The sequence below is a fragment of the Conger conger genome, chromosome 13 (assembly GCF_963514075.1).
Source record: "Conger conger chromosome 13, fConCon1.1, whole genome shotgun sequence".
NCBI lineage: Eukaryota > Metazoa > Chordata > Actinopteri > Anguilliformes > Congridae > Conger > Conger conger.
The window spans coordinates 23,889,662-23,908,378 of record NC_083772.1 but is presented as its reverse complement, the minus strand read 5'-3'; the positions used below and the strand labels follow the sequence as shown (position 1 = coordinate 23,908,378).

The window sequence follows — 18,717 nt, the reverse complement described above, 5'->3', positions numbered from 1 at the left end:
GTACCACACTGGAGGAAAGTCAGAGAAGCTGTTGAAAAACATGCAAAGAAGGGCAAATAAATTTGATCCTGGTGAAATGAAAGTTTTAAGGAAAGGCTTAATGGTTGGCATTTATATAGCACCTTTATCCAAAGCGCTGTACAATTGATGCTTCTCATTTACCCATTCATACACACACTCACACACCGACTGCGATTGGCTGCCATGCCAAACCAGCTCGTCAGGAGCATTTGGGGGTTAGGTGTCTTGCTCAGGGACACTTCGACACAGCCCGGGCGGGGGATCGAACCGCAAACCCTCCGACTGCCAGACGACTGCGCTTACTGCCTGAGCCATGTCGCCCAGGCTTAAGGCTTAAGGCTTAAGGCTTAAGACGATCAATTCAGACTTTAAAACTGACACAGTGCTGAATGTACCATACTCTGGGTGTATGATGAGCCTAGTTAGGGTGAATGGGATATTCTATTTTGTTATGATCCTTCGATATGTAGTAGGCTACCTAAATGGACTACGTCTACACAGAACAATCTACCTTCAGGGCTGGATGTAATTTTAATGGAGCATTTTATTACGCAGATAATGTATTGAATCATCTTCCATGAGCGAATTGTAATTTGTCATATTGTTAAAAATGTTCCATAGAGAAGATAAATTAGGAAAGAAACAAATGCAATGCTGTTTTATATTTAATCGTGTTTACCACATTATTTGTTCTTCTTTTGATGATTCAGTCAGTTGAAAGTGAAATCATTACACAACAACATTTACTATGATTTAAAATGATTTTTCACATAAGGAGTAGCAATCATAAACATGGGGAAAAGGGAGAGGGAAGACAATGAATTTCTGAATTACTGAAATCATATTCATGAAAAATTCCCTCACAATCCATTTAAGGTGCAGGATAAGCATAATAGATCAGATAAAAGAATACAAGGACCTACTTAGAAGTAGGAATTTCCCCAATAAATCACCCTCAGTTTTCACTCTTTTATAAGTTACAAATGTTCTTGTGTATCGAATACATTCACTAATAAAAATACAATGCATGTAATGTAGAAAAAAGGAATTTGTTAAAACATTTTAAAGGGCTGCTAATTTGCTCATGCTGTTAATGCATTGTTAATGTGTGTGGACCCCACTCCTTTGGAATCCAATCTGGACCGTGTCTGAGTGTAGAGCGGTGCATAAATGTCTCTTGAGAAATGGAAGGTGATACTGTCAGTGGGACATCTCCTCACACACCAGCAACCCCCTCTGGTCATTTTGGGCATCCACAGTCTGACAACACAAACTACACATTTGTTTCTTCCTCTGGACCAATGTCAGTGCAAGCTTGACTGGTGGACTGCAGAGTGAAAAGCAGCAGCTTTACATCACATTTTGGGGGAGAAAATGTAATTGTCTACACTCTCCTGAACTGAGGGCTGTAGCACTAAGCTCAAAGACACACAAAATCTGGCTTAAAAAGCATGCTGTACATCACCATTCTATAATGATATAAGGTCAGTTCTCCCCTTTAATATAAAGCTATGGGGAAGTGCAGTCAAAGTGCAGTTGAATGTATTCAGTTCAGTGTTGCCTATCTTTAAAGGTGCAATGCTTCTTCCTCTAAATTTAATCGAAAATATTAACAGCGTGAATCTCTGTGAGTGCTACAAAAGTAGAACATTGAATATGCTCCGCCCTAGTCAACAATCTTCAGAAAACATGTATGCAACTTGCAAATCTATCAAGCCAATTTTAGGGTCAGTATTGGAAGAAGAACATGACCAAACTTTACTTAAAGTAAAGTCAATTAAGATGTTTGGTGTTCAGCTATGGCAGCTATATACTATAGGTAAAGCTCTCATTGCATACAGTATAAATTCAAGATGTAATATAACCTGAGTAGAGGTATATCAATTGAACTTGATAGAATCTTACATTTGGACTTAAGGGCATCCACAAAATCTGCCGGTATGTCCACTGTTTCTTTCCTTAAATAACAAACAGGAGCAAGATATGAGCCATATGAAGTTCCTGAATTAAATGTTATGTTTAAGATGACATTAGTATGTTTCTGTCCACTGTAAAAGTTTCCTCTCTTGGAGCCTAAACTGATGCTGCCAGGAGTCCCAGTCCTATGAAGGCCAGCAGTGATGCTGCTGCTCCCATGTCACAGGGCAGCAGGGCGCTTTTCAGTGCAGGAGCGGCTGGAAGAAAAGAAAATCACAAAGAGGATAACAATGAAAGTGTGAAAAACTCATAAATTACAGATATTATCTAATTATAATATATTTTACAATATACGGTGATGGCATTACCATTATAAGAGCGCCCGCTTCTTTGTGATGAAAAATAGACAGAAAGTAATTCCTGGGAAGTTCACAGCTCAATATTGCACTTGTGTAATTTGTTTGAAACGCAAGAGGTTTCCAACAGGATGTCACTTTCCTCTTAAGTACTATTTCCGACCAAGATTACTTTCCAAAGTTTTCTTTTTGGAAAATATTTAGCCATTTTCGCTTACTGTACAGTACTGCAGTTTGACATTTACAGTGCTGTGAAAAAGTATTTGCCGCCTTCCAGATTTCCTTTGAAACAATTTTCATTTATTAAATAAATCATCCATCATCTCAATCAAAAATGGGGTTTGTATTTACACAGGTTCCCTTTGTCTATTGTTCCATTTTTTTTAAAGATCTGAACCATTCAGTGTGAAAAATATGCAATAGAGTAAATCAGGAAGGAGGCACATATTTTTCACAGCACTGTACCTACATGAAAGCATATTCTAAAAGATCATAATGCTATTATGTATTTATATTTATTTGTATGCAAAATATGAATACACTTCTACTGTACAGTACATCTTGAATATCAACAGCCCCTCCACCAACACCACTTTGGTCTGTAGCTGCCCATCAATACCCCTCACCGTTGCTACTCAGGATGATGAAGGTTGTCTCCATGCCAGCATGGATGTGATCCGTCACATGACAATGTAATAACCACTCCCCAGGATTCCCTGCAGTCAACTCCACTGTCTGGAATGTTCCCGGGAACAGGTCATAGACATCTGCACGGTGGGTATGGTCAGTCTATAGTGGGCATGGAAGGTGTAAAGTATCACTTTGGTCCAACTCAATTCCTGTGAGAGTCTGGTGACTTAACAGCCACAGCATATACAATCAGTGAGCAATAAATGGAAGGACAACTGTGTTTAAACAGGGAGGTTCATAATGACGGTTTGGTTGCACTCCTATTGTCAGACGGCAAGGTTTTTATGCCAAACATAAGTGGAATTAGTAGGAGTGCCATGGGTGTGGCATATGAGCAGCCTGTGTAGCCTGTGTAGCCAAATATAGACACTAACATATGACGTAATAAAATCAAGAGTTCACATTGAAATGTACCACGGCTTTAAAATGGACACATTTTTCCTTTGTGTTATTTGAAATGTGACACTCTATTTAACCCTCCGGGGCTACCCTATTGTTTTCCTTGGTGGCTACCCAAAGTATAGTACATGAGACCAGACGTTGCCAGCTAGTGTTACGTGCCTACAACAAGCCCAACTTAAATAAAGGTATAAATCTGGTGCACAAAAGTGAAAAGGATGAAAGTTCAAGTTCATACACTGTTTAAATTTTGCTCCAAAGTGGCGAACCAGCCTCCTGCCAAACTTTACAGCAATAACAGTAACAGTAACAACATACATTCATTGGCATTGGTCTAGGTGCAATGGGTAGGTGCAACACTAAGCCATAGAAGACCATTACTGTTGGCTGGTAGGAAGCCAAATAATATGGAACAAATTGTTTTGAAAAAATGTCATACTCTTGGAAATAACCACTTGTTTGTTTTCTCCCCCTATGTTTATTGTCGTGTCTAGACTACTGATCACAATAGCTGTTTTCCAGAGATTCCTGTAGCCACTCACAGCCACTCAATCTGGGCCTGTCACCTATTAATACCACTAAAGCACAATATTTCAAAGACACCAAACATGACAGACATACAGAAATTTTATCTTTAACAATGTGTATATTCAACTGCACCTTGTATATGAAGCTCTGTGCATGGAAATGAACGGTGTGCATATCCACTTCATTGCCCATCCCCAGAAGGTACCAGTTGGTCTTTTCCCCTTCTATCATAATCAGGCCATTGAGATTACCATAGAGCTTTCCATTGATGGCTGAGAAGAGACAGAGTAAACAACATACAACATTACTCCTTCACTGTACTGAGGGTGGGGTAACATGGATGTTAGTTTGAGTGTCAACATGATGTTAGTATTGTCAGGACCAAGACCTACTGAACAAAAAATTGTCTGTAATGAGAGATTACTGATGAAATTGAAGACTGTGTAAATACAAGTGTCAGGGTCTAAGCAAGTATATGCACAACTTACCAAACGCACACAAGTTACATTACATTACATTATTGGCATTTGGCAGACGCTCTTATCCAGAGCGACGTACAACAAAGTGCATACCCATAACCAGGGATAAGTTCGCTGAAAGACCCTAGAGGGAAGTACAATTTCAACTGCTACCTGTACAACAAAGATAAGGACAAGGGCCAATTTTTATTTATTTATTTTGAACAAAGAAACAAACAACAGAGCAAAAGTGACCAAAGTTCACTATCCAAACACTGCTTACCTAGCTAACTAAAAATACCAATACACAAAGCAAGTCACAGAGACAACAATTAAGGTTCACAGGGAGGTAGGGAGGGATGGGGAGGGGTGCTGCTTGAAGAGGTGTGTCTTCAGCTTGCGCTTGAAGGTGGGGAGAGATTCTTCAGTTCTGACCTCAACGGGGAGTTCATTGCACCACCGTGGAGCCAGAACAGACAGTAGTCGTGAGCGTGAGGTGGAGGTTCGGAGAGGGGGAGGTGCCAAGCGGCCTGTGGAGGCTGAACGAAGAGGTCTGGCAGGGGTGTAGGGTCTGATGATTGTTTGTAGATAAGCTGGGGAAGACCCCTTAACTGCTTGGAAGGCTAGCACCAATGTTTTGAATTTGATGTGAGCCATGACAGGCAGCCAGTGGAGGGAAGTAAGCAGGGGGGTGACGTGTGAGTATTTGGGAAGGTTGAAGACCAGACGAGCTGCTGCATTCTGGATAAGTTGGAGGGGTCTGATGGCGGACGCTAGGAGGCCAGCCAAGAGGGAATTGCAGTAGTCCGGGCGGGATAGAACCATCGCTTGGACCAGGAGCTGGGTCGAGTAGGGGGTGAGAAAGGGGCAGATTCTCCGTATGTTGTATAGGAAGAACCTGCAAGACCGGGTCACCGCCGCAATGTCATCGGAAAGGGACAGTCTGCTGTCCATCACCACGCCGACGTTTCTTGCACTGGGTGATGGCGTGAGTGTGGTATCCCCGAGGGAAATGGAGAGATCCAGATGAGGAGAGGTATTAGCAGGGATGAGTATCATTTCAGTCTTACCTGGGTTGAGCTTTAGATGGTGGTTGTCTATCCAGCTCTGGATGTCCCTCAGGCAAGCAGAGATACAGGCTGAAACATGCGTATCAGACGGCGGGAACGAGACGAAGAGTTGGGTATCATCCACGTAGCAGTGGTAGGATAGCCCATGTGCAGTGATCACAGGGCCAAGGGAGCGAGTGTAAAGAGAAAAAAGAAGCGGGCCTAGGACTGAGCCCTGGGGAACTCCTGTGGCGAGGGGCCGAGGTGTCGATACCGAACCAGCCCAGGCAACCTGGAAGGAGTGACCAGAGAGGTAGGACTCAATCCAGTCCAGGGCTGTGCCACAGATGCCCGTTGCTGACAGGGCAGACAGGAGGATGGAGTGATCCACAGTGTCGAAGGCAGCAGAGAGATCTAGAAGAATGAGGACAGAGGAGAGGGAGGCTGCTCGTGCGGCATGGAGTGACTCACTGACGGAGAGGAGCGCAGTCTCTGTCGAGTGGCCCGATCTGAAGCCAGACTGATGGGGGTCTAGCAGTCGCCAGGCAATGCGGTTATATCATTTAGACACTTGGACCAACATACGTATAAGGTTTCCTACCATGCATTTTGTTGCTCTCCTCAAACTTGTCCATGTCTGCGGCATCTGGGGGTTTGTCCATGTAGGTCTGGATGTTATCCTCCAGGTACCATGATTCATTCTCATCAAACACCATGAACAGCAGAGCGAACTCCCGGTCTATGTCCTGCCTCTGTCTGCTTTCATCCAGAGTCCCCTCCCTGCAGATGACCAGAGGTCCGATCAGTCCACTGAACATGTCCTGAAACCAACCCAGAGACAGTTCATTATATACTGGTTAGGGCACAGGCTGTGTGCTGGATTGGAAATGAAAGAACATTGCAATTTATTTTTGGAAGGGAGGCCAATGGCTTCACAATTATGTCCAAGGAAACCGAAGTCCTGACATACTGTGACATATGATGTATTAGAAATCACTTGGATCTAATCTAATATGCATACCCATGCACAGGTAATTTCCAGACAATTGGAATTGAGTCAGAATCAAGTATGTGGTTAACTGACATTTGAAAAGATCTGTCAACACGTGTTTTTTTATTTATTTATAAATTGGGTGAAAAAAAGGTTGTGTTTCATAACCAATTTTAATAACTTCTGTGTCCAATATACATAGCAGTTCAAACATAGTCTCTCTCACCTTGACATAATCAACTATTGAGTAATATACATAGGTGATACAGTTTGGGTCTGAAGGTCCAGGTCCAGATCGTTCTGGAACATCCCATTGGTATTGTTTCATTCTGCCTTTTATATACAAAGAAAAAAAGATCTGATACTTGAAAAAAACTAAATAAAAAAATATTACTGTATGTGAACATGGACAAAGGAACCCTTTCCTAAGAGTGCCTGAGATATTCTTTTTTCTCTGTCCTTACCTCTAACTACACAACTGAATCTATTATTAGCCTAAATTAGCACAGGTTACCAAGCATTGAAGGTACTCTGAATTCTGAACTCTGTACATTTAATTTTTTCTCAAACTGCGCCAATAAACTCAGAGGGAATAAAAACAAGATACATCACTGGCACATGATGACATGTCAAAGCAAAAATAAATACATGAGTGCACTTTTAAAAGACAACATATTTCTCGAATAAAAATAAAAGACAAAGATGGTGCCACCGCTCACCTGGCTGGATAGGTATGTTTTTGCCGTGTGCTTTTATTCCATGGGCATGCATAGAATATGGTCTGCTTGCCTTGTTCTTGAAGTTCACCAGAATACTCTCTCCTGTTTCTGCCCTGATAATTGGACCTGCAGTAAGGACACACACATAAACACAGAGTACTGCTCCATGAGATGGTACATCAGGATGGTCCAATAAAGAGGTTTGTTTATTTCATAGTAACCCACAAGCAGTTGCCAGTATAATATGTGAAAGCTATTTTCTAGTATAATACCCGACAAGGTGATACCTATATCCAAAGAGACAATTTGTGGTAAAACTATCATTTAACTAAAATATTTTTAGGTGTGGTGACTGTCTCAGTTTAATGTCAGAAGGGATCAGGGATTGGGGTGAAGTAGAGGGAGAGGTTGTACCAAGAATCTCCAGATGTTGCTCGTCTGCTGACTTGGCTTTGCGTGTCCGGAAGGTAGCATCTGTGTACTCCCTGTACACAACCTTCTTGTACTTAGAGCCAATCAGATTGGGCCCTTTTCCGACAAATATATTTCCAGGACTGAAAGGCAATTTATTGTCATCTTTTTTATTCACAACCTAAAGGAAATCCCTTTCTAATTTAAGTCTGTCACATAACAATGTCAAGTATCTCTTAGTAATGCAAGTAAAAGCTGCCACATTGAAGTGAACCACATTCTTTTTTCTTCTTCTTAAAGGATGGGCATACATTATTTCTGAAGTCCTACTGGCCCATAACAGCTGCATTTCTTATGCTAAGGTGAAGGATGTCAAATTCATAGGAGTCTTACTGAACAAGGAGTCACCTTACTGGACAAGAATAAAAGCGCTTTGAATGTGCTAATAACTAAATTCTTTTGAACATGTACTGTCAGCGTATTTGCGCCCCAGGTGAGCCATTACTGAGATGTTAGCAGATTGGTGCAGGAGTGATGGCGAGATGCACACCTGTGTATGTGACCCAGTGGGTGGAAAGAGATGTGGAGAGCATTGCCTTACCTGTCTGCAGTATTATTATGTAGCTCGAGTTCCCAGCTCCTGCTGGGGGAGTAGTCCCACTCCACCTCTTCAGCAGCAATGAAGTATTGCACTGTAGCCCGGGGAGCCCTTACGTGTGGGACATCCTGCCGTTCACAAATCTTCACCCAGTAGTGATTCCTCATCCCAGCCTGGTGGTGATCGCTAGTCCTGCAGGCCACCGCAAACTTACCTGCCAGGAGAGTTCAGAAATCACAGATCAATGTGAGGCAGTCAACAATTAGTATCATGCAAAAATCAAGCAATTAACCAACAGTACAGTCCACATACGTGCAAGATGTGGAGGATCAGGCCACTATAAATTTGTAATCTACAAATCTCAAAGTCTGCTGTAGCCAGTTTTGGAAAAAATTAATGAATTCTGCTATATTTTGAGCCAAGTTACATGTATATAATTTATTAAATTATTGCAGTAGTCAACATGGGAACTATGTTAACTACATGTGTTTGGTAAATGATACCCCTCTCGAGCCATAGGCAGCAGGGCTCACCATCATTGTCTGGTATCATGGTAACAGTCACCGTGGTGTGAGGGAATAAGCTGAGGGTGTCCCGGGTCATGCCTTCTCGTTGGAAGGTGTTGCCCAGGAAGTAGACCCCATGGATGTCCACCTCCGTGCCCAGACCCAGCATGTGCCAGGAGACACGCTCCCCAACACACAGCTCCAGGCCAGGGAGACTACCATACATAAATCCATTTACAGCTGCGTACACACACACACACACACACACACACACACACAGTATCACCAGGCTGGCGTACCTTTTCACAGACACATTCTATATTACACCATTTTACATAATATGAAATGCCTTATCCCTCAAATACAGGTACAAAATCCAGAGTACAGAGTAAGTAGATAGAAGCATACCACATTTATATACACTGCTATTCAAAAGTTTGGAAAGCAACCCAAAAGTTTGCTTTTTCTGATTTAATATTTTATTTTCTCTGTTTGTAATCAAACAAATTCACATGTGGTCAAAGCGCAGACTCACAGCTTTTGTTAAAGGGTATTTTTATACATTTTGGTTTCACCGTGCAGTAATTATGGCACTTTTTAATGCTTGAGAAAAATTAACATAATGTCAGATAAAAGTGTCATGTTTTGTATTTGGTTGCATATCCTTTGCATGCCTTGACTTCCTGTTGTCTGTGTCCTATCAATATCATCAGAGTCTGGATATCTTAATTTCTGATTGTCCTACAAACGATACTAAAACTCTTTGCATTTGAATTGATCTCGAAGGGAATTGGGGGGTTGGACTGGATTCAGCTGTAAATTATGCTGATACAGTATGGAACAAATTTGTTGGCTAAATGGCCATCAAAGGTCCAAGGTATCAGATGAACCTCAAACCATCATGCTGCTGCCAGATATGCTGTAGATACTAAAAGAATGGTTTCTCCTGAATATGTTTTCCATTGAGAAAATAAAATATGAAATCAGAAAAAGCATAAAAAGACAAGGTGATTCCAAACTTTTGATCGGTAATGTACACGGGAATTACATATATATATATAAAATGAATATGAAATATAGCTTAATCAATGCATACAAAATCCATTCAGCAGAAAGCAATTTAATTACCGTGCATTATATTGCTTTCCTGAAAGTCCTCATTTTCTGGGTCAGATTGATTATTTCCAAATCTCTGAATGTTTTCCTCCAGGTACCAACTGAGGTTCTCATCGATCACAGAAAAGAGCAGGAAGAACTCTCTGTCCACCTCTTTCTGAAACATGGAACAGGAAACACATTGTCCATCAGTCCTGATAATTGACTCCTTCTTGTCAAATACCGGGAGAGCACACTCCATTGCACCAGTATAAACAAATGTGTCTGTGGCAGGTGGGGCTCGGTTTGCGGGAAGGAGGCAGGGCAATGCGAGTGCCACGCCTACTGGTTAAGTAGGCACACCCCTGGACTAGGTATGCTCTTTCCGGCAGTAGTCTGAGACCAGGGAACCACAGACGATGCAGGGCTGAAAGCGACAAAGCGAAAGCTACAGTTTGGTTTTGTTGGCCTTGATTATTTTAGTTTGTTGTTTTGACCCTGATCCCGTGAGGGTGATAGACGAAGACCTTTTTATTTATTTATAAGTTCGCTCTTGCTCTCGCTCACTTTCCCACTCCTGTGAGACAAATAAAATGCTGGTGAAAAGCGATATTCCCCGCCCCGGGGGCGTGTCATGGCGTGTGAGAGTATCCTCACACAAGCTCAGCTGAGACAAAAACGCAGCTTTACCAGTGAAATGGCCCTAAAGAAAGTGTAATGGAGAAACTGTCTTATGGAGGTGTAAATGGGAAATGGTCTGAAGCAACTCTGGATTGGCCATAGAAAAGATATAACATCAAATGGCAATAGAGGAAAGGGGAAAGAATCCTAGAAGAGGTGCAAAGCAGAAATGGTCATTGAGGAGGTGTCAAACAGAACTGCCCCTAGAAGAGGGGTCACAGTGAAATAGCTGCAGAGGAGGAATAAAGTGACCATAGAAGAGGTGTCCATGTGTACCTGTGACCCACTTTCATCCAGTGCATCCTTTCTGCACACAAGCAGGGGGCCTATGAGCCCAGAGCTGGTGTCTTCAACAGGGTTGGTAGAGGAGTAGTACATATAGGAGATGCATGCAGGGTCACTAGGAGAGGGACCCTCCATCACTCTCCACACATAGGTGAATCTGTGGCCTGGGTGTACATGTGACCCATTCCTCTGGGCATCTGATAGAATCCAAAACACACAGACATACTAAGCTGGCTGCAAGGAGGCTGACTCTTGTTCTCCAATGCACAGATCACACAGACTGTGAGATCTTACCATCTGAATAGCTGGCCCCCTCATATGTTTTGTCATATTGCAGGCCATGGGGCTGGAGGCTGTAAGCTTTATTGGCTTTGTTTACGAATGTAACTTCAATAACATCACCAGTTTCAGCTCTGATTATGGGGCCTGAGGGAAAAGGTTAGCACCAAGAGAGTGGTTAGTGGTCAACATGTTAATGTGGTAACATATTTCTCATGAACAATAGAGTATGAAATGATCATGAGTGTACATTTTAACCTTGAAAACAAACAACATAAAAACATAAATTATCTTGAAGTTGAATGAGATGTGGAAAGATGGCTTACCCAGAATTCCAAGGTGCTCTTCTTCAGCAGTTCTGTGTTTCTTGGTGGTGAAGGTATCATCAGTGTACCCAATATAGCGAACCTTTTTATACACACCTCCTAACCTGCCATTGCTTGTACCAAAGAACACTTCAGAGTGGCTACAGAGAGAGGAGTGACACACTGCATGAAACATGACTATTATCAAAGTAGCTGTATGACTTCCCCACCACTCACTACTCAAAATAAAATGAATTAATGTTAAAGTGTAAAGTCAGAAGTGAAATAGTAATGGCTGTCATGAATCAAGTAACTTTTATGGATATCTAATATTTAAAAATATAATTACACTATTTATTTACTATTTACTATGGGCTACATAAGTTTTACAAATGAATGAGGCCTCTCCACCCAACACACCTTCCGGGGTCATTTAGAGACAAATTGAAAAAAGTATCAATCCCAAGTGGTGCATAATTCCAAAGTTCCTCTTCTGCAGCAATGTAGTACTGCCGAATTCTGCCAGCAGGGGACTCTCCAAGACCATGTTCACTTCCACAGGCTGAGACCTGGTAAAAGGCTTGCATCCCAGCTGTGAACACAAATGTATGAACATCCGCAACAGTGATCAAATATTATACTAGGATTTCATGCACTTCAAATTCTTCAAAAAAGAAAAGGCATGACATTTTTTACTTAAGTTTCTTTTTAAATGGGGAAATAGTGTTCAAATACTTTAAAAAGATGGCAGTTCCAGGCTTTAAAGTGTAGTGCGTGTAGATGTAGTGCAAGTGTAGACTCAAGACTAGTATTTAAACAGAGCTTTCACACAGTACTAATACCATTTAGAAGCAAAAGGAAAATTGACCTTTTATGTGGTCATTGACTTGGCAGCTCAGCATCCATTTCCCAGTTGTCCTAGGGATCATCTCTGCTGTGACAAAGGTAGCTGGGAACAGGCTGATGACATCGGTGCGGTGACCCCTGTCTAGCACGGTGTGCCCATGGAAGTAAGCAGAGTGGATGTCCACCTCATTTCCCATACCGAAAAGATGCCAGGACACGTTCCGCTTCAGACACACCTCCATGTTGGGCAGGTTCCCAAACACATACCCATTAATGGCTGCAGAAAACAGACAATGAGACTGAAAAACGGCCCAGTAGTGTGCTTTGTCAGCTTTGCAAAACATCTGCTGTCTGTCTGTTGCTTCAGCTTTCATTCAAAAATATAAACATAAAAAAAACAAAAACAATGACAGCCATTGTATCACTTATTGTGTGTAGTGATATACATTATTCTCACTGCCAAATACAAATCCTGCTGTATTTTCATTCAATTGTAATTGCCAGTGATGGTGCTCTCAAATATAACTGAATGAAAATTCACCAAATGATAATATAGCTTCTCAGATAGTATCTTGCCACACAGAGCAAATCTTTGACTGGCCACAATTGTATATTGTTGTATATTGTTGTATATTGTATCATTGATGGTTGCAGTCAGTGTTGATGGCTGCCCTGCAGAGCCACGCACCGTGCATCTTGTTGGACTCCTGAAAGTCCTCGTCCTCATGGTCGACGCCTGCTGGATCTGAGCAGAACGTCTCGATGTTCTCCTCTAGGTACCAGCTGAGGTTCTCATCCACCACACTGAACATCAGGAAGAAGTCCCTGTCCACGTCAGCCCGGCCCAGCCTGCTGGATTGACCATATTTTTGCAGCAGGGTGCCTGAAGCACAGAGGCACAGACAGGTGAGTACATGGCCATAACATTGGGAGCAAATGGGTTGGAGATATGTGGGAGAACCTGTGTGGTTGGGGGGGGGGGGGGGGGGGTAATTGTCGATGTGCATTCAAATCATTTGATGTCTGCATGTTAGGTTTAAGTCCAGGTCCTGCATATAGAATAGAAAATAAGATCCAATATAATACCTAGGATGCAAGAAGGTGCTTAGTTCAAATCCCAATTCAAGAAGACTGCTGAAACCCCAGTGTGTCCAAATATGCCAAAGGGCTCTTTACATTTATTCAAGCTTATTATAGACCCCTTTGTGAATACTTATGACAAGCAATGAAACAAGATTTTTACCTTGACCTTTTTGGATAATATAATGCCACTGAACCATCATGTGCCGATTTACCATTACCAATCAGACCAATGCCTCATAGAGAGCCATGAGAAAAGTCCATGTCTAGATGTTTTAGGCAGGAAGTGCTGTGGCAGGACCTTTTTTACAGGTGAGGAGAGCCCCGATGAGGCCAGAGGAGATGTCCCGCGGAGCGTCACCATGGGAGTGGTAGACCCAGGTAAGGCAATTGGCATCCCCATCAGTGGGAGCGTACTCTGGTTTCACAATCCATGTGTAGGTGTAGTTCTCCCCTGGAGGAACCGCGTCATCATGCTTAAATCTCCCTCTGGTCCCGTCAGGATACAGAGCCCCTAAGACACACACACATTCCATCACTTCACATCAATCTTACCATTGCAACACCAATAACTGGGAAACAAGTTATCATTGTCTGTTTAAATCCTTTAAGACCAGGTTGGAGTAAAAAAAAAACCCAGAATTTTCATTGACTGGCTGTTCAAACCCACAGGCTAATCCCTTCAGGTTTTGTCTAGCCCCCATTACAGGGCTGTAATGCAAAGCGTTGATTTACAAAAGTGTTATAACAATCAGGGTCTGAAAGATGCCTGGAATTGTCATGTCATTGCTGTGTAAACGGGACCTGCAGTGTAGCACAATGGTTAGGGAATAGTGTTAGTAACTCAGGTTGTAAATTTATTTCCCAGGTGGGTACTGCCATTGCACCCTTGGGCAAGGTACTTAACCTGACTTGCTTCAGTAAATATCTAGCTGACTGTAAGGAATGTAACCTTTATAAGTGAATTATGGTGCAGTATTTGGACAAACACCTTTGTTGTTGTTTTTGTCCGATACTCCAGCAAACAAACATAATTTTAAACATAGAACCCTGTGTGCAGATAATGTTCAGACTCTCAACTTTAATTTGAGGGGTTTTACATCCATATTGGGTGAACTGGGTAGGAATTACAACCCTTTTTATACAAAGTCCCCCCCCCCCATTTTTAGGAGACCATAAGTAATTGGAGATTAGCACAAGCTGAAATAGTCATAATATTCAATATTTTGTTGCAAATCCTTTGCAATCAATGACTGCCTGATGTCTATGACTGGAAACAGCAAAATATGTGTCGCTATCCAAATACTTACAGATTTCACTGTAAGTGTCTGCTAAATGTCCTAAGATGTAAATGCAATCTTATATTTTGTTAGTCAAAGATATTATGTGATAATGATCACAACAACCGCCTTTAATTCTGCATGTTAGGCATCTGTACAATGGAATTAAAATCACTCCAACAGAGCTGAGCACTGTTATCAAAATTCAGGTGTTTGTTTAATAAAGCACATAATAACTATAAACTCTGTGAGTACTTTATTAGCCATTTATTATACATATTTTTTCTGCTGCTGTAGCCTATCCACTGAGAGGTTTGACACGTTGTGGGGTCAGAGATGCTCTTCTGTATACCACTGTTTTAATGCGTGGTTATTTGTGCTACTGTCACCTTCCTGTCATCTTTGACCATTCTGGCCTTTCTCCTCGTACCTCTCTCATTAACAACGCATCTGCCTGCAGAACTGCTGCTCACTGGATGTTTTTTGTTTTCCCCACCATTCTCTGCAAATGCTAGAGAATGCAGGAGATCAGCAGTTTCTGAGATACTCAAACCATCCTGTCTGGTACCAACAATCAAACGGTCAAAGTCACCTAGATCACATTTCTTCCCCATTCTGACATTTGGTCTGAAAAACTAGCGGAACCTCTTGACCACGTCTGCGTGCTTTTATGCATTTAGTTGCTGCCACATGATTAGCTGATTAAATATTTGCATTAACAAGCTGGTGTACATGTGTATCACATGTGTTAAGTGATAACTGAGTATATATTATACAAGTGTTAAGTATAACAGCACTTTTTTTAATTTGTCAAGCAAAAAGAAAGACCTACTTTTCCTTTTGTGCTAGATTTTTCAAATTTTTTACATTTTGCTCACTGAGTAAAAAGTAATCTGAAAGTAACAAGCATATGCCTTAAACATAAGCCTTGAAACAGGAAACAACCTAAGTACAGGCTGTTACAAGTCTTTCGCTGTATTTTTTTCCTAATAAATACAATTTCATCACAAAAACACAGCCCAATGAGAACCAATAGCAATAACTGTTAATAAAATGGCACAGATATTTGTATGTGGTATAGCCTCTGTTCTTTATCTAGTAGTATCTCAATACCACATACTGCAAGTTGCAAAATAAATAAAAAAAACATTTAAGAAATGTTTGTGTATTCACGTGTTGTACCTTCAGAGTCTTTCTCATAGAAAACACCATGTGGATGCAGGGAATATGGTCTTGAAGCAAAGTTCTTCAAGTGGACAAGTATGACATCATCCACTTCTGCCCTCAGAACTGGACCGAGAAATCCCAGCCAATCCGGTTTGACAATTTCCTGATCGTAGTTCAAATCCGTGAATTCCTTGTAAATTGCTTTCTTGTAGACACTTCCAATGCGGTGTTGGTCCTGCTGCAGAAAAATGGATGCTTGCCTGGCAAACACGCAGAATTCAGAAGCACCACTTTAAAATGAGCCGCGAGTGAGGATAGACGATATTAAACACATAATTGCAATCGGAATCTGATTCATCAGTTTATTCCCCATAGAGGCACAAAAAGTAGCTAGGCTCCGCTCAAACAGCAACAACAACAACAACAACAACAATAATAATAATAATAATAATAATAATAATAATAATAATAATAATCTCACTTGTCCTCGACAACTGGTTTACCAGTAATAAGATTTTTGCCAGTCGGAGCATAGTTCCAAGTTTCCTCTTTTATTCCAATGTAGTAGGTTCTGGAGATGCATTCGATAACTGAGAACTTTATGTAAAAAGTGAAAAGATGCAACACCCATCGGCTATGTAACTGGTCCATCACAACTTTGAACAGTAGCTCATCCTATGAACAGTTTTATTCTCAGTGCAAGACAGGCACCGGGTTATGAAACTCGGCCGTGGTTTCAGCCAGAAACGGAAGCGATGTTTACGGGAACTCGGGAAGACCCCACCATTTTTCAAGCTCCTCCCAGTTCGACTGAGTTAGGACAGTGAAGCTTTCAGCGGAGGCGACAGCGCAACTGCTGCTGAAATCTCGGAATTTCCACCATGTGGTTCTCCTTGTATTGCCGGATACAAAACAGACTATTGCACGCCACAACAATGACTCCCTAAGGACCCACTGTGAGTTTTGTAGGCTCTCACATTCTACTGCCACTGTAGTACTTCATCCAGAACACTTCACTGTGGAAGTATTACAAAGTAGGTCACTGTTTTTCTTCGCCTCCGTCACGAGGGGTAGAACGCGACGGGTAATCTAAGGTTCAAGTCTGAGGAAAACTGCGGCTGTAAGCAGTTCGCGTTCACGTGTCCATAATGCGCAATATACACTCACTGAGCACTTTATTAGGAACAGCTACTTATTCATGCAATTATCTGATCAGTCAATTATGTGTCAGCTGTGCAATGCATAAAGTCATGCAGATATGGGCCAGTAGCTTCAGTTAGTGTTCACATCAACCATCAGAATGGGGGAAAAATGTGAATGTGAAATTTTGAATGTGGCATGATTGTTGGTGGCAGGTGGGCTGGTTTTAGTATTTCTGTAGCTGCTTATCTGAGTTTTTCATGCACAACAGTGGGCACAGGCTCACCAAAACAGGACAGTTGAAGACTGGAAAAACATAGCCTGGTCTGATGAATCTCAGTTTCTGCTGAGGCATACAGATGGTAGGGTCAGAATTTGGCACCAACAGCATGAATCCATGGATCCAACCTGCATTGTGTCAACATTCCAGGCTGGTGGCGGTGGTGTAATGGTGTGGGGAATGTTTTCTTGGCACACTTTGGGCCTGTTAATGCCAATTAATCAGTGATTGACTGCCACAGCCTATTTTTGATTCAACTGAATTTTATTTGTATAGCGCTTTGTGTAATACTAGATTGTCACAAAGCAGCTTTACAAAGGACCCAGGCCTAAGACCCCCTCAGAGCAAGCCTAGGGCGACAGTGGCAAGGAAAAACGACCTCACGAACAGGAAGAAACCTTGAGCAGAACCAAGCTCAGAGGGGGAGCCCATCTGCTTTTTGCCAGCACTGCCAGTTTGACAGTATAGTTATATATGTAATATACACTCCGAGCACTCTATTAAATGGTAAATGGCAGGCATTTATATAGCGCCTTTATCCAAAGCGCTGTACAATTGATGTTTCTCCATTCACCCATTCATACACACACTCACACACCGACAGCGATTGGCTGCCATGCAAGGCCCCGACCAGCTCGCCAGGAGCATTTTGTGGTTAGGTGTCTTGCTCAGGGACACTTCGACACAGCCCGGGCGGGGGATTGAACCGGCAACCCTCCGACTGCTCTTACTGCCTGAGCCATGTCGCCCCATGTTTACTTTATTACACCTACCTATTCATGTGATTATCTAATCAGTCAATTGTGTGGTAGCAGTGCATACAATCATGTAAATATGGGTCAGGAGTTTCAGTTAATGTTCACATCAACCATCAGAATGTGTTGACTTCGAAAAGTTGACTTTGTTTGTTTGTTGGGGGTGAAGAGGTGTCTGTGTGCAAGAAGGAAAACCCCAATAGAAGCATAACTATGGGACTAACTAAGAGGCAGCGGACTGGCGCAGACATGAAGGCAATACCAGACCATGGCTAGATCCACTCAACACAGAGAGTCCATCCCACAATATAGTGACAGCAATGACCATTTAGTCCACCAGAGACTCTATGATACATGCCCACACTGAGCTGTGTCCCTCAACTACAGGATTTGCTATCTAGGTAAGATTTGAGTATTGTTGCTGATCATCGGCATCCCTTCATGGCCAGGAAGGTGACAGTAATGCAAATAACCACACATTACAACAGTGGTATGAAGAAGAGCATCTCTGAACACAAAGCGCATCAAACCTGTGGATAGGTTACAGCAGCAGAAGACCAATATGTCAAAGAAATAATTCTAATAAATATCTAATAAAGTGCTCACTTAGTGTATATTCATTGTTAATTGTTGTTTCATTTCTCAAAACCCACCAAAAAGTACTGAATTGAACTGTGGTGCTTTAATTGCATACCACACTCCCTATGCTCAATGCAGATGTTTACTGGATTGACTGAAAGTGTCCTTCTGTCTGGTGCTGAATATATCCAGGATTATGTACTTTTATTCAATATGAGGTCATGGACCAATCGTTATAATACTATATGGAAAATAAAGATTTCTTCATATAGTTAATGCTTTGCTCACAATCTGCTGCACAT

General features: G+C 41.9%; 2 protein-coding genes across 3 annotated transcripts in view; one reads left to right on the top strand and one right to left on the bottom strand.

The window, feature by feature from the left end:
• Window positions 1-763: 763 nt before the first annotated feature.
• On the bottom strand, window positions 764-16,509 carry hephl1a (hephaestin-like 1a). Of its 2 annotated transcripts, XM_061216861.1 has the most exons (19): window positions 16,143-16,509; window positions 15,677-15,921; window positions 13,516-13,728; window positions 12,823-13,017; window positions 12,157-12,411; window positions 11,709-11,880; window positions 11,310-11,449; window positions 10,999-11,130; window positions 10,696-10,901; window positions 9,772-9,916; window positions 8,671-8,883; window positions 8,141-8,351; window positions 7,543-7,682; window positions 7,129-7,254; window positions 6,636-6,742; window positions 6,020-6,239; window positions 4,044-4,183; window positions 2,921-3,083; window positions 764-2,195 (listed from the first exon to the last, which is right to left on the bottom strand). In XM_061216861.1, the coding sequence occupies exons 1-19, from the start codon at window positions 16,310-16,312 to the stop codon at window positions 2,095-2,097; spliced, it is 3,294 nt and encodes a 1,097-aa protein (XP_061072845.1). In that variant the 5' UTR covers window positions 16,313-16,509; the 3' UTR covers window positions 764-2,094. The 2 variants fall into 2 exon arrangements, with proteins under 2 accessions (XP_061072845.1, XP_061072846.1); XM_061216862.1 differs by lacking the exon at window positions 13,516-13,728.
• Window positions 16,510-16,541: 32 nt separating this feature from the next.
• Window positions 16,542-18,717, top strand: part of LOC133108513 (transmembrane 4 L6 family member 1) — a 28,336-nt gene continuing 26,160 nt past the window's right edge. The window contains exon 1 of the mRNA XM_061218086.1: window positions 16,542-16,617. The gene's annotated coding sequence lies outside the window, so the exon portion shown is untranslated. The remainder of the gene's footprint in view (window positions 16,618-18,717) is intronic.

Excerpts from the sequence above, each read along its gene's own strand:
- hephl1a (XM_061216861.1), bottom strand. The coding sequence starts at position 16,312 with ATGGACCAGTTACATAGCCGATGGGTGTTGCATCTTTTCACTTTTTAC. Across the intron at positions 11,131-11,309 it reads AGAGCACCTTGGAATTCTGG|GCCCCATAATCAGAGCTGAA; the intron begins GTAAGCCATCTT and ends CTTTTCCCTCAG. Across the intron at positions 8,352-8,670 it reads CATGATACCAGACAATGATG|GTAAGTTTGCGGTGGCCTGC; the intron begins GTGAGCCCTGCT and ends CTCTCCTGGCAG.